The 27,204-nt window shown below is 39.3% G+C and overlaps 1 protein-coding gene across 4 annotated transcripts in view; it reads left to right on the top strand.

Annotated features, from left to right (window-relative positions):
- FARS2 (phenylalanyl-tRNA synthetase 2, mitochondrial) overlaps nucleotides 1–27,204 on the top strand; it is a 532,084-nt gene that overhangs the window by 310,426 nt on the left and 194,454 nt on the right. For all 4 annotated transcript variants that reach the window (XM_047101724.1, XM_047101725.1, XM_047101726.1 and 1 more), the window contains one exon: nucleotides 15,872–16,032. In XM_047101724.1, coding sequence (XP_046957680.1) covers nucleotides 15,872–16,032 — 161 coding nt within the window. The remainder of the gene's footprint in view (nucleotides 1–15,871; nucleotides 16,033–27,204) is intronic.

The following is a 27,204-nucleotide window of genomic DNA, read 5'->3' on the forward strand; positions in this document are numbered from 1 at the left end:
ACGATGAAGTCAATCAGGAAGCTGGCAGTTAGTTAGAAGGTAGAAGGCATACAGTAGAAGTAGAATTTTTAATGGCTTGAAATACTTTGAACATAGCTCCTCTACAATAATGTTTGAAAGTGAATCTAGGGAAGCATTCGTTGGATATATACTTGAAGTGAAAAAACAGATTTGAGTCCCATTGTCTGTGATTTTGCTTAAATGGTGTTTATTTTTTAAATATAGATGATAATACCAGTCCTGGCATTCCCCTTAGGATAATTGTGAGAGTCAAAATCAAGATAATATTGATGAAATGTTTTGTAATTGGTTAACTTCTATAAAATATGAATGTTAATTGCTGGGTTGTTTCAGTATTACTTGTGGCAATTATTGTGGGAAAGCGTCAATTCATTAAGTCAAAGGACGCCTAGAAATTAGCCCCTATTGACAAGGAAGGAAAAATATACTTAATATAATTTAAAAAATGTTTTCCAGCAAAATAGTTTAAAGTTTTAATTTGATCCTTGGCTTTGCAACAAAACATTTTGAGAGGGAACCTCAGGGTACAGGGGCTCTTTACATTTTAGCAGTTCAGTCACCGAGGAACAAAATAAAATAGACAAAATACTGGCACAGAAGCAGTGCTGAAGTCCCAGACTTCAAGGAGCTAGTGCCCAGTGCCAGCTACCTTCTATAGAGTAAGCTCAGTGAATGGCCGTGAAGGGTGGGATGAGTGATTAGAATATTCATTTTTTTCCTCTTATGTTTTTGTGTTCCAACTCTCTGCTTTCTGAGCTTTTTCAGAAATGGCATTTCTGATATCACCCCTGTTAAAATATCACCTCACAATATGATGGATAAAATCTCTCACAGATACATTAGAGAAAGTCACTGCTCATACTGAAGACTTCATTTTAAGTCTGAAATTCTTCATAATACTACCCATTTATATGAAACAAGTAACTTAAAAAGTAGAAAATTCTCAGCACTTCTCCTTCCATGCCATTCACTCACATTGCAAATACCCAAGCACTTGCTACATGCCCCACACTGTTCTAGCCACTTGAGATGTATTAGTGATGAAAGCCAGCAAAGATCCTGCCCTCGCAGATTACAGGCTAGCAGCAGTCTGACAGTAAACAATAAATAGAAAAAATAGGAAAGGTTGTAGTATCCTAGAAGATGATATTCTCTGATGAAAACAGGGCAGAATAAGGGGTTTGGAAGTGTGGATTGGTGGAGAAGTATATAGTTTTAAAGTGGATGGTCAGGAAGGCCACCTTGAGAAGGTGACATTTGAACAGAGACCTGGATCAGGTGGAGGAAAAGACCATTCCCAGTGGACACAGTTGTCCAAGCAAAGGGTGCAAAGTCAAGTGTACCTGCATGTCTGAGGGGTCGAAGGTGACCAGATGGCCAGAGGAGAGAGCAGTTGGCAGTTACCTTTGTTATGCTGTTAAATATTAAACAAATTATTTTTACAGTACTTTGTATTTATTTCGATGAAAGCTTCTTTACGGGCATTTAAGCGTCTGATTCTTGATTTAGGCTCAGGTCATGACCTCATGGTTCATGAAATTGAGCCCCATGTTGCTATGAGTGCAGAGTCTTCTTGGGATTCTCTCTCTCTCTCCCTCTCTCTTGCTGCCCCTTCCTCTCCCTCTCCTTCTCTCTCCTCAAAATAAATGAACAACAACAACAAAAAGAAAGCTTCTTTAGAGCTTAGTTAACTACCTCTAAACTGAGCCGCATCCTAGACTTTTAAGAGCTGAAAGGAACTTGAGATGCTGTATTACTGCTGTTCTTTCATTTCATGGGAGAAGCAGCCCAGATCTACTGAAATAATTGGCTGCATAATGGCTCAGTTGGTAAATCTCAGTGTTTTTGGAGATGGATGTGGTAATGAGAAAAAAAAAAAAAAGTGAAGAACACACAGAAATTTTTTTCAAAGTTTGTAAATGTTTAGCCCCTTTGAAATCTTACATTTATGTGGTAAAATTTACAATATAAAATTTGCCTTTTTAACTATTTTTAGCCATTTTTAGGTATACAATTCACTGACATTAATTAGATTCACAGTGTTGTTCAACCATTGGCACTATCGATTTCCAAAACATTTTCATCACCTCAAGCAGAAGCTTTGTATTCATTAAACAGTAACTCCCCATTCCCCCCTCTTTCTAGCCCCTTAGTAACCTCTAATCTTGCTGTCTCCATGAATTTACTTATTCTAGATATTTCGCATAGGTGAAATCAGATAGTATGTGTCCTTTTGTCTGGCTTGTTTCACTTAGTGTATCTTTTCAATGTTCACTCATCCTATAGCATGTATAAGAACTTCATTTCCTTTTAGGGCTGAATAATATCCCATTTTATATATGTACCACATTTTGTTTATTCATTCTCAGATACTGAGTTTTGTTGTTGTTGTTTTGTTTTGTTTTTTCCTTTTGTCATTTGTGAATAATGCTGGTGTGAACATTAGTGTACAGTTATCTTGAGTCCCTTTTTTCAATTTTTGGATATACATATATTCATCTATATATCCATATATGTCTATAACTATATTGTGTGTATGCATGTGCATGCATACCTGCATATAGCTAGCGATAGGTAGGTAGGTAGGTAGGTAGGTAGGCAGGTAGACTGAAAGAGAAAGGGAGGGAGAGAGAGAGAAGAATGGCTAGGTCATACAGTAATTCTATGTTCAACATTTTGAAGAATGACCAAACTGTTGTCCACAGCAGCTGCGTCATTCCAGCAGCAATGGACAAGGGATCCAGTTCATTTACATCCCTGTTGATGCTTGTTTTATGAGTTTTTTGTTTGTTTGTGTTGTAGCCAGCCTAGTAGATATGAAGTGGTATCTCACTATGGTTTTGGTTTATATTTCCCGAATGACTAATGATGTGGAACATCTTTTCATGTGCCTGTGGGCTATTTGTATAACTTCTCTGGAGAAATATCTCTGTAAATCTTTTGCCCATTTTTTTCTTTTTTTCTTTTTAACGTTTATTTATTTTTGAGAGAGAGAGTGCACAAGCAGGGGAGGGGCAGAAAGAGAGGGAGAGAGTCCTAAGTAGGCTCTGTGCTGTTAGTTCAGAGCACAACGTGGGATTCTTTCCCACAAACTGTGGGACTTAATGAGCTGAAATCACGAGTCAGACACTTAACCGACTGAGCCATCCAGGTGCCCCTCTTTTGCGCATTTTTCAACTGGGTTTTGTATCTGTTGTTGAGTTGTAGGAGTTCCTTAGATATCCTGGATAATAGACCCTTAACAGATATATAATTTGCAAGTCCTTTCTCTAATTCAATGAGTTGTCTTTCCACTCTCCCCTCTTTTTAATTTTAAATTTTTTTAAAAAATTAATTTTTTGAGCTGTTTTAGGTTCACAGCAAACTTGAGAGTAAGGTACAGAGATTTACCATATACCCTCTGCCCCCTCACATGCACAGCCTCCCCAATTATCAACATGTGCCACCAGAGTGCTACATTTTTTACAGCTGATGAACCTACAATTACACATTATTATCACCCCAAATTCATTGTTTACTTTAGGGTTCACTCTTGGGGTTGTACATTTGTGGGTTTGGAAAAATGTATAATGACGTGTATCCATCATTATAGTGTCATATAAAGTATTTTCATTGCCCTAAAAGTTCTCTCTACTTCTTGCCCACCCCCCCCCCACCAAATTCTCCCAAATCCCTTATCTTCTGGCATTGTCTGACAAAAGTCTAATTATATTATGTAACCTTCTTTATGTGGCTCCATACTAGCGATGAAGGTACATGGGCTTCACTTGTCTTGGTGCAGCTTAAATACTGTGTGTTTGTGTACAGATCTGTGTCACAGTCAACAACTGCCCATTCTCAGACTTTTCTCAGGTTGGTGATACAACCTTTTCTGTGTGGCACAGTGATTTTTCTAAGGACTTTGGGGATGGAGGTTTGAGCGGTATCTCCACCCACCCCACCCCCAATGCCTTCCACAGATAGCACAGATGTCCTACGCCTTCAGAGGCATGGTGTTGAGCAATAGCAGCCAGTTTTAATCTTCCCTTAGTGCTCTTTGTTTCCCAACCTGATGCATGGCTAGCGTAGCCGCTGTCTTCTCTGACATGCTTCATGCTCGCAGGGGCTTTGCTTTGGAGGGGCCAGACCAGAGGCTGTGTGTGGAGGCTTGTGCACTGCTCTGGTTCCTCTCTTACTAGTGCTTCTCTTTCTGCGGCTGTTGAGGCAGAGCCTGGAGGGCCATCTGCTGTAGAAGGGACAGTGTATGGGATTATGTGCTTTTAGGCTCTAAGGTCCACTTGGTTTCTCCATGTTCACGCTGATGACTTCTTACTGCCCTCTTCTCAGTTGCCGTTCTACTCCTCCTCTTCTTTTCCTTTCCCTCCTTTTAACTTCCCCATCTCTGGGCTCCTGTCTCATGTTATTTTGCTTCTATATATAGGCTGACCTTCTTAGAATGATTTTCAGCACCGACAACAAAAACAAAATCTTTTCCTGTGTGGGTTGCTCCATTCAGCACAAAGTCGTGTTAATCAGAACACCTAATTCCTTCCCATCCTGAATATTCTGTTTAAGTGAGGATGTTTCCCTACAGTCAGCTTTCTGCTTTGGGGACTCTAGTTTACTGGAACTCTCTAGTGTTAGAATAGGGGAAAAAATATACTGCCTTAAAACCCTGTCAGCCCTTGAGCACCTGGCAACAAATTATAGCTGGGGAGTGCCAAAGACCTGAAAATTAGACCTGCCTTGGCTGACAGTATCTTTAAGTATCTAGTTATTTATGGCTCACTTCCTTCCATAAAGAATTTGAAGTACCATATAAAAGTATGTACAAGAGGAGAAAATAAATAGTTGAGATAATCAGGACAAAGAGGAAATAAGACTAAGAAGATAAAACTGGGCCAAGAGTCACACAGAGAAATGTACCCTGAACACTTGCACAGTTGTGGAGGTGACCTGCAAGGTTGGCTCTAAGCATCTGTGGGGCCAAAGTAAGGAGAGAATTACGGTCAATTATGTAACTCATGGTATCCTTAAAATGAAAAACAACCCAGTTGTTCAGGGGAAAGAAGTGTTTGCCATTTCCATCTTCTTAGATCTGAGGTCAGTTCATTTAATGATGTCTCCTAGGGCAGACTATGTGGTACAGAGATCAGCATCCTGGACAGGTATGCCTGGTGCCTTACTAATGGCATGGCCAGCTAGCCCAATTCAGGGGACAATTCAAAAGAAGCTGTTCTAGGTGGGACCAAAACTAAGTGTTTCAAAGGTACAATTTGGTACAGCTCTGCAAAGAGATGCCACATCCTTTCTTGCAGCCCTCCACAGTGATGTTCACAAGTAATCTTTTCAATAAGAATGATTACGAGACTCAAAGTGCAGCAGAAGGAAGCTGGAGGCCAGCTGCTCCCTGTTACTAATGACACTCTAGCCCTCGACCAAGGTGCTTGGGATTGCGGGTGCTTGATGTCATGGCTCCCTCACTGGCCTGTGCGTTGGGTCTTCTCAGTAGAGCCAGTCTCCTGTGTTCAGGAGAGGTTCTGCACTTGTCCCCACTGACAGCCAGGTGGAACAGATGCCCCTAAGACCATCACACTGCAGATTTTTGTATATCATCATCTTCCTGAATTCACGTAGCAGTAACCTTTGAAATATTTTCCTTAGGTGTTTTTATGTAGACAATCATGCCATCTCCAAATAAAGACAATCTGTTCATCTGTTTTTGCTCCCCCTACCCTTCCCCCACCCCCTGCCATTTCCCCACTAGCTTAGAACTCAGGTTAGTAGAAACAAATAGAGAGAGTGGACATACCTGTCTATCTTCAAGCTGACCCTGAGGGCAAAGCGACTGGTCTTTCATCACTGTGAATTATATTAGCTGTGGTTTTTGTATTGTGTCGTTCATCAGATTAAAGAAATGCCCTGTGTTCTTCATTACCTGAGAATTTTTATAATGAACGGATGTTGAATTTTTTTCAGCTGCTTTTTCTGCATCTACTTTTGCATCTACGATTGCTTTTTCTAATTGTGTGTTGGGTTTTATTTTTTAATCTACTTATATGATGAATTACATTGATTGATGTTCATATGTTGAGCTAACCTTACATTCCTGGGATAAATCCAGTCCTGACATAGTGTCCCTTGTATGCATTGCTGGATTTAATTTGTTAATATTTTGTAAAAGGTGGTTTGTTTGTTTTCTCATGATGCATATTTGTTTAAAGTTGTCTTTTTTTTGTAATGTCTTTGTCTGGTTTGGTATAAGGGCAATCCTGGTCTCATAAAATTTCCTTATTCTCTATTTCCTGGTAGTGTTTTATAGATTTAGATTATTTCTTTCTTAACATTGTGATAGAATTCACTTAGTGAAGCCATCTGGCCCCAGAGTTTTCTTTGCAAGAAGGTTTTTCTTTTCTTTTCTTTTTTTAATGTTTTATTTATTTTTGAGAGAGAGAGAGCACGAGCTGAGGAGGGACACAGAGAGAGGGGGGCAGCGATCCAAAGTGGTCTCTGCACTGACAGCAGCAAGCCCGATGCGGGGCTTGAACTCGCGAACTGCAAGATCATGGCTTGAGCCAAAGTCAGACACTTAACCAACTGAGCCACCCAGGTGCCCGTGGGAAGGTTCTCAATTATATATTCAGTATTTTAATTGATATAGGTTATCTGTTCTTCTTAATGGGCTTTGGTAGTTTGGGGGTTTTTTGGGGAATAATTTGTCCATTTTGTATGGATTGTTGAATAGTTGTTGAATTCACCTGCATAAAGTTATTTTATAATATTCTTTCATTATCCTTTTATTACCACTAGGATCTGCCTTTAGTGAGGTCCTATCTTTAGTTCCTGACATTGGTAATTTGTACTTTCTCTTTTTCATGTTTTTTCCTAATTTGTCGGGCTAGCAATTTATCCATTTTATTGATATTTCAAAAAAAAAAAAACGCTCAGCTTTTGGTACACATACATATACAAAGGAACATTATTCAGTCATAAAAAAGAATAAGACCTTGCCATTTGTGACAACATGGATGGGCCCAGAAGGTATTATGCTAAGTGAAATCAGTCAAACAGAGAAAGCTTTTTCTTTTATACAATGACTTTTTACTTTATACAATACAATGTTCCATTGTGTATGTATACCACCTGTTCTTTGTCCATTCATCTATTGATGGATACTTCGGTTGTTTCCTTACCTTGGCTACTGTAAATAATGCTGCAATAAACATACAGATGCTATATATCTTTAATTTTTTGAGGACCCTCCTTATTATACTGTTTCCCACAGTGGCTTCACCAGTTTACATTCCCACCAACAGTGCACAAAGCTTCCTTTTTTTCACATCCTCATCAAAACTTACTGTTTCTTTTTTGATTCTAGAGAATACCATATGATTTCACTTACATATGAAAACTAAAAAATCAAACAAACAAACAAAAGGTTGAAACATACCCATAAATACAGAGAACAAGCTAACGGTTGCCAGAGAGGAGGGTGGTGGAAGGATGGGCAAAACAGGCAAGAGGAAGTGGGAGATACAGCCGTCCAGTTCTGGAATAAGTCACAGGGTTAAATGTACAGCATAGGGAATATAGTCAGTGGTATTATAATAGCATTGTATGGTGACATATGGTAGCTACCACAACATACAGAGTGGTGAGCATACCACAAAGTATGGAGTTGTCGAATCGCTATGTTGTACATCTGAAACTAACCTAACATTGTGTGTCAACTGTCCTTCAATTTAAAAAAATTTATTTTAAACCAGTTTTTGGTGTTCATCAATTTTCTCTATTGTTTTTCTTTCCTTTTTTTTTTTAATGTTATCACTTGCACTGCTATATTTAGTTTTTCCTTTGTTTGGCTTAGTTTGTTCTTAATTTTATTTTCTTTTTCTACATTTGTAAGGTAGTAGTTCATTGATTTGACACCTTTCCCCTCTCACATAAGCATTTAATGCTATAGGCTTCTTTTGAATTACAGCTTTAGATTCATTCCATACATTATTTTGTGTTGCATCTTAATTTGTATTCATTTGAATGCATTTTCTAATTTTTCTTGTGATTTTTTTTTCTTTGACTTGGGTTATTTAAAAGTATGTTGTATAATTTCCCAGTATTTGGGAATGTCTTTAGATATTTGTATACTCTTGACTTCTGATTTATTTTCTCTTTGGACATAGGACATTTCTTAAATTTAACGCCTTTTAAGTATTTGAAATTTGTTTTTTGTCTCAGAAAATCATTTATGTTGATGAATGACCCATCTTCCTTGAAAAGAATGTGAATTCTGTTGTATGGTGTGCATAATTTTATATTTGACAAAATTAACAACTGTGATATGTTGGAAATTTTTTAGAAAGTTCTTCACTAAAGATCAGGGCTTTGTTTGTTTGTTTGTTTGTTTTGAGAGAGAGAGGGGATGCAAGTGAGCAAGGGGCAGAGAGAGAGGAAGAGGAGAGAATCCCAGGAGGGGCAGAAAGGGGGAGAGAGAGAAGTGGGGCTCGAGCTCACCCAAAGCAGGGCTCAATCTCACAAACCATGAGATCATAGCCTGAGCTGAAGTCTGATGCTTAACTGACTGAGCCACCCAGCACCCCTAGACCAGTGCTTCTTAATCTGTATGTATCTTATAGCTAAATATTTGTTTTCCCATTTGTCATTATGATTGCCTTGATACCAAGTGATAAACAGAGATGTTAGTATTTAACTTATTATGAAGCATTTTTCCAGCTGGACCTTGCATATCTAATCTTGAAATTCCATGAATATTCAAGTTCAGCTAGAGTGAATGGGAATCTGTGGGACAATTTTAAGAGTTTTTTTTTATGGTTTAGAAAGACACTGAAAAATAAAAATAAGAACACATATGGCTGTCTTGGAGATGAGTCATTCATTGTCCTATCCTTACACATATCCACTGTGACAATGTCCAGATTTATGTTTTAGAAAGAGACTTGGCAGCACTATCACAGATGGACCAAATAGGGAGACAGACGGTGACTACTTGGGAGTTTCTTGGAATAGTCCAGGTGGGAGATGTTTGTTGAAGGGACAAATCTATAGCTACAATTGGACTAGAATGAAGGGATGGTTTTGAGAGAAATTTTGAGATATAATTTAAAGGTCTATATCTGAAATGAGGTAGTGTTTTAAGTTAGTTTACTCCCAGGTTTCTGCCTTGAGTAACTAGACGGATGATGACCCCATTCATCATGAGGTGGAAAAATAAGATGAAAAGCAGTAGTTGGTTTGGAGAGGGGTTTTGGATAGCTTTGGCTTAGGACTGTTTTGTTTATACGTTGGATGGGCAATGCGATGAATGATGTGGGGTGGCATGGGCTTTGGATAAGATGTGATATTAGGACATAATTAATATTCTGGTGTATATGATGTGCTATAGTATAGTGGATTCATCTTATTTAAGCTTAATTCCTGATCTATGTGAAACCCTATCTAGTTGCTATTCACATCATTCTTATATCTCAGACATATGAACTTACATCAGCAGTTCAGTTAACCTTAGATTACCCATATGGGAAATGTTTGCAATAGAAAGCACAACCCAGATGATTTAACAAGGGCAATGTCTGGTTATCTCTTGTTGAATAATAAACCACTCCAAACTTAATAGCCTAAGAAAGCCGCCATTTTATTATTCTGTGGTCACAAATTTGGACAGCACACAGTGGAGATAGTTTGTCTCTCATCTGCAATGGCTGGAGCCTTGGGAAGATTAAACAGCTGAGGTGATTTAGAGAGCTAGGGCTGGCACCCTCTTGAGTCTTCTTTAGTGACATACCTGCTGTCAACACCAGGATGGTTTGAAAGCTAGATTCACCTGAGACTGTCCACTAGAGCACCTACACATGATCTTTCTGTGTTACTTCCTTCTCAGAGCATGGCAGCTAGGTTCCAAGAGAGAATGTTCTAGAGAAAGAATTGTGAGAGAGGGTGTGTGGAGAGTGAGCATTCCAAGAAAACCAAGTGTTAGTTGTGTGGCTATTTTGATGTGACCTTGGAAGTCACATAGTATCACTTCCCCCATACTCAATTGGTTGAAGCCATTACAACCCACTGAGATTGAAGAGGAAGGGTAGAAGAAATTTGTTGTTGTTTTTGAAATCCCTACAGATGATAACACTTATTTTCCAGCCTTGCCTCTTACAGAATGAAAGAGACCAATTCTGGCTCTAAAAAGAGGACATAGAGATCCATTTTTACTACTCATGATTTTCCTGAAAGTTTGGTCCCAGTGCAACCAAAGAGGAATACTTTGTGCTTCTTATAACCTCTTAAAAATAAACAGAAAACAAATTCCTGTATTTTATCTAGTAACAAAAATCTCTATCAGTCTTTATATAAAAAGGCATGTACTATAAAGACTTCCTACCTCTGTCCTCCATTTGCACAGTTCTTTCCTACCTACCCCCGAATTAAAAATAAATAAATAAAAACACTTAGCATAACATTCTCCAGTTCCATCCACGTTGCTACAAATGGCAGATTTCATTCTTTCTCATTGCCAAGTAGTATTCCATTGTATATATAAACCACATCTTCCTTATCCATTCGTCAGTTGATGGACATTTAGGCTTTTTCGATAATTTGGCTATTGTTGAAAGTGCTGCTATAAACATTGGGGTACAAGTGCCCCTATGCAACAGCACTCCTGTATCCCTCAGGTAAATTCCTACCAGTGGTATTGCTGGGTCATAGGGTAGATCTATTTTTAATTTTTTTGAGGAACCTCCACACTGTTTTCCAGAATGGCTGCACCAGTTTGCATTCCCACCAACAGTGCAAGAGGGTTCCCGTTTCTCCACATCCTCGCCAGCATCTATAGTCTCCTGATTTGTTCGTTTTAGCCACTCTGACTGACGTGAGGTGGTATCTGAGTGTGGTTTTGATTTGTATTTCCCTGATGAGGAGTGACATTGAGCATCTTTTTGTGTGCCTGTTGACCATCTGGATGTCTTCTTTAGAGGAGTGTCTCTTCATGTTTTCTGCCCATTTCTTCACTGGATTATTTGTTTTTCGGGTGTGGAGTTTGGTGAGCTCTTTATAGATTTTGGATACTAGCCCTTTGTCTGATATGTCATTTGCAAATATCTTTTCCCATTCCGTTGGTTGCCTTTTAGTTTTGTTGATTGTTACCTTTGCAGTGCAGAAGCTTTTTATCTTGATGAGGTCCCAATAGTTCATTTTTGCTTTTAATTCCCTTGCCTTTGGAGATGTGTCAAGTAAGAAATTGCTGCGGCTGAGGTCAGACAGAGAAAGACAGATGCCATATGTTTTCACCCTTACGTGGATCCTGAGAAACTTAACAGAAGACCATGGGGGAGGGGAAGGAAAAAAAAGTTAGAGAGGGGGAGAGACAAACCATATGAGACTCTTAAAAACAGAATAAACTGAGGGTTGAGGGGGGGTGGGAGGGAGAGGGGGGTGGGAGGGAGAGGAGGGTGGGTGATGGGCATTGAGGAGGGCACCTGTTGGGATGAGCGCTGGGTGTTGTTTGGAAACCAATTTGACAATAAGTTTAATATTAAAAATAATAATAATAATAAAATAATAAAAAGATAAAAACAGCTGCTGCTTTGAGTTTTTGAAATTGGTTGGAGCCTTTTTATAATAATATTTCATTGTACAGACATAGCATAGTTTATTTAACCATTTCTCTAGTGATGAATATTTGGGTTGTTTACAGTCTTTTGCTTTTATAAACAATACTCCAGCAAGTGGTCTTATACAGTCCTAATTTCCTGTAAGGAGGATACTTTCTAGTAGTTAAAGTAACAAGGTGGTACATGCATCTGTAATTCTGATAGCTACTGGTATACTATGCTTCTTAGGTCAATAGCTTAAAGACTCAATTGTGAACCTACCAGCAATATAGAGAGTGCTTGTTTTCCCTTGGCTTTGCTCTCAAGTATGGAATCAGATGTATTTATTTTTGCTAATCTGGTATATAAAATATGATAACTTTGTGCATTTTCCTCTTTTATTTTTCTTAAGTAAGCTTTCATTTGCTTAAGGGTAATTTTTCTTTCCTTTCTGTGAATGTCTTCATATTCTTGGTCCATTTAAAAAATTAGAGGGGGCGCCTGGGTGGCTCAGTCACTTGAACATCTGACTTTGGCTCAGGTCATGATCTTGCGGTTCATGAGTTCAAGCCCTGCGTCAGGCTCTGTGCTGACAGGTTGGAGCCTGCTTTGGATTCTGTGTCTCCCTTCTCTCTCTCTGCCCTTCCCCTGCTCATACTCTGTCTCTCTCTCAAATATAAATTAATTTTTTTCAACTTTAAAAATTAGATTGTTGCTCATTTTCTTACCTACTTTTAGGGGCTCTATTCGTGTTTTTGCTTTAGAAAAAGTTTCAGGGGATGGGGAACTAACTGAGGGTAACATGAAAGGAGCATAACATACTAAAAAAAATTACTAGATATTAAATAAAGTCAAATACCCTAAATAAGCAGTAGTTACTGTATAGTAGGAAATATCTGTTACTGCTTATTCAGTTACAGATATTAGGCTCTAAGTGGTTGGTTATATCTAAAAGAATGATAATAAAATTGAAAAGATTAAAGAAAAAGCCTCAGTCACAAAGCAGCATTAACCTTGCTACCTATCTTTATTTTTTTTTTTACTTGAAACAACTAACAATTATAGGAAAATGTTTTGAAGTTTTAAAACTATTACCCATTAGGGGCGCCTGGGTGGCGCAGTCGGTTAAGCGTCCGACTTCAGCCAGGTCACGATCTCGCGGTCCGGGAGCCCCGCGTCGGGCTCTGGGCTGACCGCTCAGAGCCTGGAGCCTGTTTCCGATTCTGTGTCTCCCTCTCTCTCTTCCCCTCCCCCATTCATGCTCTGTCTCTCTCTGTCCCAAAAATAAATAAACGTTGAAAAAAAAAATTAAAAAAAAAAAAAACTATTACCCATTATAATTCTTGAACATCATGTTTTGTTTTTTGTTTTTTCACATTACAACCCTCACTTGGACCTATATTAAATAGTGGTATCACAGTACATATTCATGTTATCATAAATATTTTTCATAATTTCTTATAGTCTGTCACTTAATAAATCTGTATTTTATAATTGCAATTTTTAATGATTTCATGAAAATGTAGTATATTTTGTAAGCCATTCCCTAATTTGGGCCACTTAGGTTGTTTCCATGTTTTTGCTCTTATAAAGTAATACTGCTGAATATCTTCTTTCATTTATATTTTTCTTTTGTTGAATTATTTCTTTAGGATCAATTCCTGAGTAGAATCATAATAATAATGAGTATGAACATTCTTAAGGATCTTTACATGTATATATTGTATTCAAATTGTAAGAATACGTAGTGTAACCCCCCAGTGAATGAGGACAGTGGAACCACACGATGCAGAATGTGCTGGAACCACATCAGCAGGACTGCCATTTTTTCTTTCCATTTAAAAAAATAAAAATTCTTGGGGTGCCTGAGTGGCTCAGTTGGTCAAACGTCTGACTCCTGATTTAGGCTCAGGTCATGATCTCACAGTTCATGAGTTCAAGCCCTGCATCAGAGCCTGCACTGACAGTGTGATGCCTCCTTGGGACTCTCTCTCTCTCCCTCCTCTGCTCATGTTCACTCTCTCTCTCTCTCTCTCTCTCTCTCTCTCTCTCTCTCTGTCTCTCAAAATAAATAAATAAAAACTTAAGGAAATAAAAATTCTTCTTTAAGTAGATTTTAAAATCTATCATGGTTATATTAAATTTCATGTCTTTTATTAGTCACCAACCTATTTTTCAAGTCTCATGAATCAGTATGAATTATTCTAAACTATTTTGCCTCACTCTTCAGTTGCTCTCTTAGGCATGTGACCACTGGGTCAGGGGTTGTGCATAATGTTCATGATCCCACTGTCTGTGAGGTTGAATACCCCACTTCCCTCTACCTCACCTGAGTGTTCATTTTTGTTCAGGAACAGGTGTACTCAGCGAACCACTGGCTTTTCTTTCTCATTCATCTTCCCTTTCGCTACTGATCCATTTTCTCTCTTAGTATCTTTTTCTTTTGTGATCTCATTTTGATTATTTTAATTCATTCAGCTTTTAAACAAACCATTTGAAGAGGCTCATACTTCTGCCTGGCTTCTTTTACACATTTATCCTTGTTGTTTTATTTATAAATGATGGTGGTGGGAGCACCTAGCCAGAAATGGATCCTTTCTGCAATGTCCTATCTGCCTCAAACCTTCTGTGTTTCCATAATGCACTCCTAACGCTTCTATGCTACACTGCTACCCCTCTGCTATTTGAAGACGTTCCTTCAGTCTGGAATTTTCTTTTACCTTTCTCCACATTTTGGATGTGTATTAGTTTTGTGGGGTTTTTTGTTGTTATTGTTTGTTTGTTTGTTTTTATTTTTTGCCTGGTAACAAATTAATGTCATACTTAGTAGATTAAACCGCACAAATTTATTATGTCAGTTTCCTTGCATCAGAAGTCCAGGCACAGGTTGGCTGGGGCCTCTGCCCAGGGTCTTCACAGGTAGAAATCAAGGGGTCAGCACGGCTATGTGCTCTTCAGGAGTTCTGGTCCTCCTCTCAGCCCATTCACCCTGTTGGGAGAATTCATTTCCTTATGATTGTAGGAATTAGGGTCCCACTTATTGCTGACCGCCAGGGCTTCCCCCAACTTTTAGAGGCCTCCCTCAGGTCCTAGCCACGTGGCCCTCTCGCTGCGTGTCAGCTCACTTTTCCTGGGCCAGCAGGAGAGTCTCTCTGGTTTGCTCAGATGAACTTCAATATAAAGTAACTAATCACAGGGCTGAAGTCCCATTCTGTTCCCAGGGCCACCGCACTCAAAGGGAGAGATTTACACAGGGCATGTATGACGGGAGTAAAATCTTGAGGCCATTGCAGCCTGCCCAGGATCCAGACACCCTAAGTGTCCAGTTGAAATTATGTTCATGAGCCCTTTCCGTAAGCTTTTCAAGTAGTATGACTTGCTCTCTTGCCTTCTTCACACAGCAGGTCTATGTCTTTGGTCTTAGTCTGCTTCAGGTAAGTGAAATAAACCCTTTGAGTTCATAGCATTGCTGTACTGTGAACAACACACTTTACCTTTGGAGTGAGTGGTACTAAATAAACGTTCCACCTTGGCTTGCTTGATCTCCATCCATTATTGAGGTAGCTCTTACTAAGGGTAAAAGTTGTTTTAACAAAATGAGGGATTTTTCTGAATATTAACAGTCCATTATGGCACACTTCCAACATACCCACCCATTTAGTAAGCCACACAGGGACAGAGACCATCTTTTTTCTCTCTCTCTACACATAGTAGGCTAAATTTGAATCAGGGCAAATAAAGATTACAGGAAAATTGTTTTTCAGAGGCAGGAAGCAGGGCTTAAAGTGCTTGGAATATAATAAAAAATGAAAGGAAACATTAGAGGCAGTGTGACTCCAGAGTGCCTCAGGGAGGGAAGTGAGGAATGTGGGGAGCACAAGAAATGTAAAACTTATGGATGGGCTTATGGATGTCTCTCCCCAGTGCCTTGCCTGCTAGTAGGCTCACAACCAGTGTTACTGGTTATTTACCCACAAGTAGGAAAGTAGGATCCACCTGTGAAGTCTTTATATATTTAAAAAAAATGTTTTGTTTGTTTGTTTGTTTGTTTTAGAGATAGAGAGTTCGTGAGCAGGGGAACGGGTCAGAGGGAGAGATCTTACGTAGGCTCCATGCTCAGCATGAAGCTTGATGCAGGACTTGACCCCACAACCACAGGACAATGACCTGAGCTGAAACCAAGAGTTGGACACTCAACCGACTGAACCACCCAGGCACCCTGTAGTCTTCATATTTTTTAAATCAGTTGTGTTTTGCTTTCCTAATTGTAGCTGGTGCTCAAGATCAGATCGGTTGGGCTTTTGGCCTGGGATTGGAAAGACTGGCCATGATCCTCTATGACATCCCTGATATCCGCCTCTTCTGGAGTGAGGATGAGCGTTTCCTGAAGCAGTTCCGCGTGTCAGATATCAACCAGAAGGTGAAATTTCAGGTAACATGACTTGTAAGAATCAAATATTAATTATAATAATGATTTTCAAGAATTGAAGGGGTCATGCACTTGAAAAGAAACTTGTTGAATTTAAAAATAATGTGAATTTGTGGGACGCCTGGGTGGCCCAGTCGGTTGCGCGTCCGACTTTGGCTCAGGTCATGATCTCACAGTTCGTGAGTTCAAGCCCCGCATCGGGCTCTGTGCTGACAGCTCAGAGCCTGGAGCCTGCTTCGGATTTTGTGTCTGCCTCTCTGCCCCTTCCCTGCTCATGCTCTGTCTCTCTCTGTCTCTCAAAAATGAATAAACGTTAAAAAAAATAAAAAAAAAATAATGTGCATTTGAAAAGAAGTTTTAAATAGAGGTCCATAAACACAGGAATTCATAAACCATCGGAAGCTGTATACGGAAGAAAAAAAAGATTTACGAAGCTTTTAGTCTGAGCAAAGAACCAACTTTGGGCTTTGTTAATGACCATTTTATCATTATGAAATAGCCATCTTAAAGTTTAGTTTTTCTGATACTAGTATAGACACACTGGCTTTCTTGTGATTAGTGTTTGTCATGTGTGTCTTTTTCATCCTTTTATTTTCACTCTATGTTCTTAAAAGTGTCTCTTGAACGTTGTGTAGAACTGGGCCTTTTTATTTCATTGGAGTGTTGAATACATCTTACATTTACTATAATTACATGGGATATTCTTGGGCTTAATTCTGTCATTTTTTATTTCTTCCCTCATTTCCCCCTTCTTTTCTTCATTTCTTTATTTGGAAACTGAGAGTTTCTGTTTTTTGGTTTGTTTGTTTTTACATTCCATTTTATTACTCCTGTTACTATTTAGTTTCACCATTTTGTATTATTTTTAAGTGGCTGTTCTAGATTACGATATACATAATTAATGCATCACCCTTTACCATCAGTAGCTATTACACAACTTCATGAGACATTAAATATCCTTCAACAGTGTCATTTTTTTACTCCCCTGATTTTTATATTATTATTGTTATTTTATTTCTCCATGTATTATAATCCCACAGTAGTCGCTCTATTTGCTTCAAATAGCCAATTGTCTTTTTAAAGAAATTTAAAACTATGTTGTTTTATATCTCCCTTGATACTTACCCCACTGATCATTCCTTTCTGCCGATCTTGGTTTTTCTCTGTGATCATTTCCCTTCGGTCTGGAGAACTTCCTTAAATATTTTCCTTTAATGCAGCATGAATGTGCTCAGTTTGGTTGTTTGGAAATGCCTTTATTTCATTTTTACTTTTTAGGAATATTTTCTTTGATTATAGGTGTCTAGGTTGCCAGTTTGTATGCACATGTGCATGCGCGCGCGTGTGTGTGTTTGCATGTGTTTTCCTTTCAGCTCTTGAAACAGGTCATTTCATTGTCTTAGCTTTTTACTCTGGTTTTCAGTGGTTTGCCCTGTATATGATTTTCTGTTTTACAGCTTAGAGTTTCACTGTGTTGGATTTAATGTCTTTTCAACCATCTTTGAAACCCTCATCTAATATCTTTTCCAACAATTATACTCTATTCTTTCTTTTCTGTTCAGGCTGCAACTACATGTGTGTCAGACCGTTTGAAGTTATGCCTTAGTACTCTGATTCTCAGGGTGTGTTTTTTATTATTGGTTTTTTTTTTTCACTCTGTGCTTTATTTTGGATAGTTTTTATTCCCTTATCTTTGGATTTACCAGCCTTTTCTATCTTGTCCACTTAACCATTAAGCCCCTCGAATGAATTCATATTGTACTTACCAGTTCTACAATTTCTATTTGCTTCTTTTTTAGAGTTTTTATTACTCTGGAGGATTCTTCGTCTTCTCACCCATTTTGTACATTTTACCTTAAATTCTTTAGCATCGTCATGTAGTAGTTATTTTTGTCTTGTTAATTCCAACCATTTTGTTACCTGTTGTTCTCCTTTTATTCTTTTTTTCTTCTTAGTTATGGGTCACACTTTTCCTGCTTTTTCATGTGTCTCACTTTTATATTGTATATAAAAGAACAAAGAAACCAAAATAGGTAGTATATGTCCTCAGCAAGCCTTGTCCTTTCCCCTGTCAGGCAGCTAAGGTGTGTAGGCCAGATCTCTTCGTTCTAATCAGGAGTTGAACCGCATTTCACATCTGCCATCCCCTTGGTGGTGAGATCTGGCCCTGCAGCAGACCTTGGGATCTATGCACATGAGATGTGATCTCTCTACTTTCCACCAGTTGCCAGCTTCTACCCACCAGTAGCTGCCAAGCAAAAGTATTATGAAGGAGGATTGGCTGGCAGTGAGGGCTAGCTAGCCATTCCCCCACTTTCCAGCCTGCCACACCCACCAATGCTTGGCTGAGAAGAGTTTGGCTCATTATTCCTTATTCCAGCAAGGTTTCTTTACCAAAAGCAGGCTAGTTCTGCCCACTCATGCACCAGTAGGGGAAGTATCCATCAATGTCTGTCCCCCAGACAGTAGGACAGTAGAAGGCAGTCTGTTCGATTAGACTTGTGTCCAGATCTCCTCAATATCTTGTATGACAAATAAGATCTCTAAAGTTATTGTTTTCTCATCACTATAGTGGGGCCGATGGTTTTCTGTGACCTTTTGCCTCCTAACCAGAACTGGAAAATCTCCTATAATTTATTTACATTTTGACTCCATCTTTAATGGCCTTTTTAAAAAATCCTATTTTTTTTTTTAAGGAAGCTGTTTTTTTTTTTTTTTTATTCTAGCACCAAGTCCTTCTAGGTTAATTTGGAATAAAGCTCCATCTGAATGATCAAAAGTAAAACCTGGCTAAGGGTGTAAGTTTTTCTCATTCATATTTTCATTTTTTCAGTCATTTATTTAATTGGCAAATATTGATGGAACACCAGCCAACACTGTACAGAGCAGTGTGCCCAACACTGGAGGGACGCACACAGGTGACTAACACAGATGCTACCATAGTGAGTGGTTTAGGTCCAATCTTAAGTGCACTTTAACTGTCATCTGTTAGGAGATACCAAGATATCCAGGAATAGACTATGAGTTTCTTGTATTACATGTCATTTTTTGTAATTTCTTTTGCTTTCAGATTTTAAAGTCAATGTATGCATACTTGCACTATTATATAACCTAAATGGCTGTCTTTGTGTAATAAACTTAAGAATTTCTGATGAGCAGCTAGGATTTGATCACTGAAAAATATAAAATACTTTGTAAATTATAGATCACAGAGAGCTGTTTCCTAATTATTCACTTATAATTAGTATTTATTGATTATATTCTGTGTTAGCTCCCTATTGCTGTCACAACGAATTACCACAAATCTAGCAGCTTAAAACAGTGTCCTTTCTTAGTTCCAGAGGTCAGAAATGCAGAACCAGTCTGAGATTGGGCTGAAACAAAGGTGTCAGTGGGGCTGGTTCCTTCTGGTGGCTCAAGGTGGGAGGGAATCTGTTTCCTTGCCTGTGAAAGTTTATAGGGCTGTGCTTATTCTTGGATCATTGCCTTTTCCCCTCTCCTTCCCTCTCTGGTCACATCGCCTCTGAAATTTTGTCTTCCTCTTACAAGAAAAGAAAAGGACCCTTGTGATTACATGGAGTCTACCAAGATCATTTAAGATAATCTTCCACACCCCAAGATCCTTTCTTAATCACATCTGTAAAGTTCTTTTTTTTTTCATGTTTGTTTATTTATTTTGAGAGAGAGAGAGAGAGACAGAGACAGAGACAGAGACAGAGACAGAGCATGCACAGGGGAAGGACAGACAGGGGGAGAAAGAGAATCCCAAACACGTTCTGCCCTGTCAGCACAGAGCCTGATGTGGGGCTTGAACCCCCAAACTGTGAGATCATGACCTGAACCGACATCAAGAGTCAGATGTTTTCTCTCTCTGTCCCAAAAAATAAATAAAAAACGTTGAAAAAAAAAAAAAAAAAAAAAAAAAGAGTCAGATGTTTGTTTATTTATTTTTTCAATATATGAAATTTATTGTCAAATTGGTTTCCATACAACACCCAGTGCTCATCCCAAAAGGTGCCCTCCTCAATACTCATCACCCACCCTCCCCTCCCTCCCACCCCCCATCAACCCTCAGTTTGTTCTCAGTTTTTAAGAGTCTCTTATGCTTGAGAGTCAGATGTTTAATTGACTGAGTCACCCAGGAGCCCCTGTAAAGTTCTTTTTGAATGTAAGGTAACATGTTCCCGGGTTCCAGGGATTGGGACGTGGGCATCTTTGAGGAGCCATTATTCAACTTACCATGTATACCTGTATGTATCCCATTTTCATCATGGAAGGTATAGTAGAGCAGATTTTGTGCTTAGATAAGTGTGATGCAGACAGTACCTGAGTGTTAGCAGTTTTTACCTATTGGTGTGGAACAGTCATGTTCATATATATGCAAGGAATGAGACTCATTTTGTCACTTAATATTTTTGGCCTGTCTTCAGAAGAATATTTAACATGATCATAATACTGTTCAAGACTCTTCTCCGAGGGGAGGGGAGGAATGTGGCGGGGAGAAGGTTTGCTGGCAGCTATTGAGTACGTGGCTTCTCTGGCTGGGAAACCTGGGAGCCATTTGGGAATTGTATTGTGGAGGGCTGGAAGGCGACAGAAATTCCTTTTCTTTCATCTCCCTTGAGGCCATCCAAGATTATGTTTTAGGCTCTCAGCTTCTCTGGCATCTTCCTCTGCATAGTCTTATAAATCCATCTATCCGTCTCACCATGATGGCTCTCTTCCAGGGACTAACAATGGTCTGATTTGTATCACCCCAAGACCCCCTCTATGCCACTCTTTCCTGAATACCTTCACAACATTGTGTGTGTCTAGTAAGTAAGAAACGCAGGTTATAATGTGATTTTGATTTTTGGTTTCTATTTTACGTGGTTTGAATTACCTGCTTTGTCTGTTATGGCTCTCTTTCCCCAACCTGGATCGGTGCTTGAAATAACGTGGATGAACAAGCTGGTGGTTTTATCATACAAGTGTCGTCTCATTCTGCACAAGAGATCTCTGTCCCACACTCCAGCTCCCCTTGCTGGGCTGACTCTGGCATCTGGGCACTGGTTGTGTGTACACCTGCCAATGCCTCTAGGTGAAATTTGCCACTTCAGTGCACTGAGTGGAAAAGTCAGCAAGCCAAGTTTCAGCAATGTTGGTTGTTATGTTTTCACCCCAATAAGGAGTTTTATCGGCTCTCTTTTGTGGGCACAGGCTATACTTATTCGTAATCCTGAATAGTACTTCATACATGTGTCATTGCAGCCAGAACAGGTGAGAATCATGGGCTGCGGTGTGCAAGCCTATTGCACTACACCCTATGTACCCTATGTAAGAGCTAACAACAGTCACACTCCAAGCTTAACAGTCATTGAGGCCTTACTCTGTGTCCGTTATTCTAAAGACTTAACATGCCTTCGTTTAGTCCTCTTAATAACCTTCTGAGTTTAGGTACTGTTGTTCTTTCCACTTGACAGATGAGGAAACAGTAGCCAAGTGGTCACTGTGTGTTATGTGTTAGCACATGTTTATTCAGGGCTTCGAAGAGCCGTTTCCCAAAGTTCTATCCTGAGTGCAAAATCCATAGGTTGATTCTTCACAGCTAAAGGATTTAAATTTTTCTAACAGATCCAAAGATTGGTGTATAGTTTATAGAAAAATAAAGCATTGAGTAAATCATCCAGGTTATTAACTTACTAGTAACAAGCTGCTTGTGTTAATGCTTCTCAAACTTCAATGTTCAGATGAATCACCCAAGGAACTTATTAAAGCGCAGATTCTGATTTAGTATGGCTAACATGGAGCCTGAGAGTCTGCATTTCTAACATTACCAGACGATGCCGATGCTGTTGATCCATGGACCACATTCTGCAGCTGCGTAATGATGAGCAAAGTCATCTTACTTGTCAGAGCCTCAGCTGCCTCATCAGTAAAATGAGATAATAAAGTGAGATAGTCTGACCAGGTGATTAAACTCACTTCCTCCTCTGATGCATTCTAAATTTCTGTTTAGTATAACTATTACAACAAATTATGATTCCTTTGCACAAAACTTGAAACTCTTCTTCTTGCCTTTGATTTTGTTACCATAAATTTCAGGTGCAGTACTGTAACACTTTTGTTTTTATGACCTGCCAGAGGTCTTCCTGCCTTCTTCTTTGCCCTCTTTTTTCTTCTCTTCCTTCTTCCTACCTTCCCTTCCCTCCCCTTCTCTTCCTTTCTTTTTTCTCTTCCCTTCTGTCTTTCCTCCCTCCTTTCTTCCTTTCTATCTCCTCTCTCTCATTCATTCATTCATTGTATTTGTCAATGAGAGGAGACTGTGTAAATAATCTCACACGGTTTAAATGTGTATTTAAACCGTGCTCTAGTCAGAGATGTGTTTGTGTACTTTAAGTAATTTATGAAGAGAAGCTGTCAGTACTTAAATTAGAAAACATACAATCCAAGATGTGAAGGATGAGGCTGGATGTACACAAAATGTGGTGCAGGCATCAGCAGGACCTTGACTGTGAAGGTCATCTGTGAGGTCAATCATGGATAGACACCTGAGGGAAAGTGTCACAGTTTGTCCTTGCTCTCCCTGTAGTACCAAGCATCAGCAGGGGATGCTGGGTTATATGAAGACTGGTAGTTTCTAAAGGCTAGGGTTGACCATTTTCCCTTATTGATGTCTTCCAGCAATCATAGTTCAGTGGCCCACATGTTGTACATTAATTCGTTAAATAGCTTATAATACTTGCCATTTGTTGAGTGCTGTGTACAGGCCACTGGACTAAATATTTTGCTGATATTATAACTTTCATTAACACAATCTAATGGGGTGGATACCGTAAACTGGTTTTATAGGTGATGAAACTGAGGCTTGGAACCACCAAGTAGCTCAACCATAAGGACTCTAGTAGTAAGTGACTGAGCTAGGATTTTGTCTGCAGTGGACTCCAGCGAGCTCCTGATACTGAACTAGTGAACTCTGTTGTCCCTAGACCAAAACACTATTCTGGAATCAGTAAGATGAAATTGACAGTTTCTGACATCAAGTTGTTTATAGTCTGGAAGAAGAGACAGAATTATCAAAGATAATAAAATAATATAGAAGTACTATAATGGAACATGTAGAATTTTGCTGACACTGACCAATGCATGTGGAGGCTAAAATTTTCTTCTTCCTTTTTTTTTTTTTAATCCTTTTTTCCTAGTTTAATTCTTGAAATCCCTCCGTGTCTCTCCAGAATTGTATTAGGACTTGAGCCTGTGATTACGTGCTAATCTCCATGGCTTGGACTAGCTCCTAGATCTAGCTCTGCTGTCATTATCATAAATGTTGTCTATAGAGACTTAATGCAGGAGGATGCACACTTTCTTCATTCTGTCCCCAAATAAATCCAGCTGTGAGAATCCCTTCAGCTTTGTTGTGCTGCGGTGATATTAATGGATCTCACAGTTTTTCACTATTTCCATGTGCATTTTTTTCCCATCTCACATGTATACAGAAAACACATAACTATTGTTCTTTTTCTAAAAAAGGGATATTTATCCCAGAAGAAACTGCAGGCATATCTCACTTCTTGTGCTGCATTTTATTGCAAATCACAGGTATGGCGTATTTTACAAAATAAAGGTTTGTGGGAACCCTGTGTCGAACAAGTCTATTGACTCCATTTTTCCAGTAACATTTGCTCACTTTGTGTCTCTGTGTCACATATGGGTAATTCTTGCAGTATTTCAAACTTTTTCATTATCATTATATTCCTTAGGTGATCTGTGATCAGTGATCTTTGATGTTACTGATGTAAATGTTTTGGGGCACCACCAACCACACCCGTATAAGACAGTGAACTTAATAAAAAAAAGTGTGTGTTCTGACTGCTCCACCAACCAGCTGGTTCCCATCTCCCTTTCCTTGGGCCTCCCTATTTCCTGAGATACAACAATATTGAAATCAGACCAATTAATCACCCTATAGTGGTCTCTGTGTGTTCAAGTAAAAAGAAGAGTTACATGTCTCTCACTTTTAAATCTCACTTTAAATCCCAGATGAAGCTTAGTGAGGAAGGCATGTCGAATGCTGAGACAGTCCAAAAGCTAGGCCTCTAGCCCCAAACAGTTAGCCAAGTTGTGAATGCAAAGAAAAGTTCTTGAAAGAAATTAAAAGTGCTACTCCAGTGAACACATGAATAAGAAACAAAAGCCACCCGATTGCTGATATGGAGAAAGTTTTAGTAATCCAGATGAAAGGTAACCAGCCACAATAGTCCCTGAAGCCAAAGCTGAATCCAGGGTATCCAGACTCTCTTCAATTCTGTGAAGGCTGAGCCAGGTGAGGAAGCTGCAGAAGAAAGATTTGAAGCTAGCAGAGGTTTCAACATTTATTTATTTTTGGGACAGAGAGAGACAGAGCATGAGCAGGGGAGGGGCAGAGAGAGAGGGAGACACAGAATCGGAAGCAGGCTCCAGGCTCTGAGCCATCAGCCCAGAGCCCGACGCGGGGCTCGAACTCACGGACCACGAGATCGTGACCTGGCTGAAGTCGGACGCTTAACCTACTGCGCCACCCAGGCGCCCCGCTAGCAGAGGTTTAAGGAAAGAAGCCATCTCCATAACATCAAAGTGCAAACTGTAAAGCAGCAAGTGCTAACATAGAGGCTGTAGCAAGCTATCCAGAGAATCTAGCTAAGATCATTAATGAAGGTGGATGCACTACACAACAGATTTTCAGTGTAGACCAAACAGCCTTCTGTTGGAGAAAGATGCCATCTAGGACTTGAATAGCTAGAGAGGAGAAGTCAGTGCCTGCCTTCAAAGCTTCAAAATACAAGCTGACTTTCTTGTTACAGGCTAATGCAGCTGGTGACTTGAAGTTGAAGCCGATGCTCATTTACTGTTCCAAAAACCCAGAGCCTGGATGATAGCACATCTGTTTACGACATGGTTTACTGAATATTTTAAGACCTCTCTTGAGACCTACTGTTCAGAAAGATCTTTTTCAAAGTATTCCTGTTCATTGACAATGTACCTGGTCACCCAACAGCTGTGATGGAGATATATGATGAGATTAATGTTGTCTTCATGCCTCCTAACACAGCATCCATTCTGCAACTCATGGGTCAAGGGTTAATTTTGACTTTCAAGTCTTGTTATTTAAGAAATACATTTTGTGGGGCACTTGGGTGCCTCAGTTGGTTAAGCGTCCAACTTCAGCTCAGGTCATGATCTCACAGTTCGTGAGTTCAAGCCCTGCCATCAGGCTCTTGGCTGTCAGCACAGAACCTGCTTCAGATCCTCTGTCCCCCTCTCTCTCTGCTCCTCTCCAACTTGCTCTCTCTCTCTCAAAAATAAATTAAAAAAAAAATACATTTAGTAAGGCTGTAGCTGCAACAGTGATTCCTCTGATGGATCTGAGCAAACTGTATTGAAAGTGTTCTGGAAAGGATTCACCATCCCAGATGCCATTAAGAGCATGCATGATTCATGGGAAAAGATCAAAGCATCAACATGAACAGAACATTGGGAGAAGCTGATTCCCACCCCCATAGATGACTTTGGAGGGGTTTAGTACTTCAGTGGAAGACATAACTGTAGATGGGGTGGAAAGAGCCAGACAACTGGAATTAGAAGTGGAGCCTGAAGATGTGCCTGAATGGTTGCAATCTTGTTTTCAAACTTGAACAGGTGAGGAGTTCCTTCTTATGGATGAACAAAGAAAATAGTTTCTTGAGATGGCATCTACTCCTGGTCAAGCTGCTGTGGGGACTGTTGAAATGACAAAGGATTCAGAATATTACATAAACTTAGTTGATAAAACAGTTGATAAAACAGGGTTTAATAAGATGGACTCCACAGAAAGAAGTTCTGTGGGTAAAATGCTATTAAATACCATCACAAGCTACAGAGAAACTGTTTGTGAAAGGAAGAGTCAATCAATGTGGCCAACTTCATTGATGTGTTATTTTAAGAAATTGCCACAGCCACCCCACCTTCAGCAACCACCACTCTGTTCAGTCAGCAGCCATCAACATGAAGGCAAGACCCTCCACCAGCAAAAAGATTACAATTCATGGAAAGCTCAGATGATGGTTAGCAATAAAATATTTTTTAATTAGGCATATACATTGTTTTTTAAGACCTAATGCTATTGCACATTTAATAGGCTACAGTATAGCATAAACATAACTTTTGTATGTACTGGGGAACCAAAAAGTTCATTTGACTTGCTTTATTGTGATACTTGCTTTATTATGGGCACCCTGAACTGAACCTGTAATATCTGGGAGCTATGCCTATAATAGAGGTAGATGAAGAAGTGGGGGACCTGACCATCTATAGAACCTTTTATATGTGCTCTGTAATCATCGTTGACTGCAAAATGAGGAGAGATGCAGTGAGCAAGAGAATGGACAAGTTTGTTTTGGGAATATAGTGCTTATATGTAAAGCATTTATATCAGACCCTATCACATAGTAAGTGTTTCATCCAGGTTAACTATTATTCATATTTTTACCACCAGCAGTATTATCACCACCACTACTGTAACTACTACGAAACACACTATTCTCAGTGCAGCGGCTGTAGTCCTCGTGATTCCTGACCCTTCCTGCCCATAGTTCCCATCTTTAGCTTGCTTTGGCAACATTAGTGTTATATAACCCTACTCGTGGGATGTGAGGATGTTTCATTGACCTGTAGTCTATGGAATCCTCTGGACTGTGGCCCCATGTTTGTATTGGAGCCTCTATCATCAGAGGCCTGTGGATTTTTGACTGGTTTTTTGCTATCGTTAAGGCAGGGGTCTTGTGATGCACTTACATATTTCAAAAATTGCTACCACAGTTTTGTTTGTTTGTTTGAGGCACTTAAAAAAAAAAAAAAAAAGAATGAGCCCATCAGTGTCTTCTTCCACAGCTTTCTCATAGCATAGATTAGAAGGATGTGTGTTATGTGACCTTTATATGTACACACATTCAATATCCATATTACATTTTCTTGGCTATTAACCTTGGAAATATACAAGAACTTCCTATTTATAGACAGCACATTAGACTTTAAATCTTGCCAACATCCATAAAATCTGACAAATTATGTGCAATATATTTTGGGAATTAACTGACTAGAGGAGGTTTTGGTATTTCTGTCTCTGGAAACTGAAGGGTACATGAGTACTAAAGAGAATCATCTAAACTGAATACTAATCGT

This window comes from Lynx rufus, unplaced genomic scaffold (genome assembly GCF_022079265.1).
Source record: "Lynx rufus isolate CCGP_SWC_20201006 ecotype Redwood Valley unplaced genomic scaffold, mLynRuf1.p SCAF_6, whole genome shotgun sequence".
NCBI classification, from domain to species: Eukaryota; Metazoa; Chordata; class Mammalia; order Carnivora; family Felidae; genus Lynx; species Lynx rufus.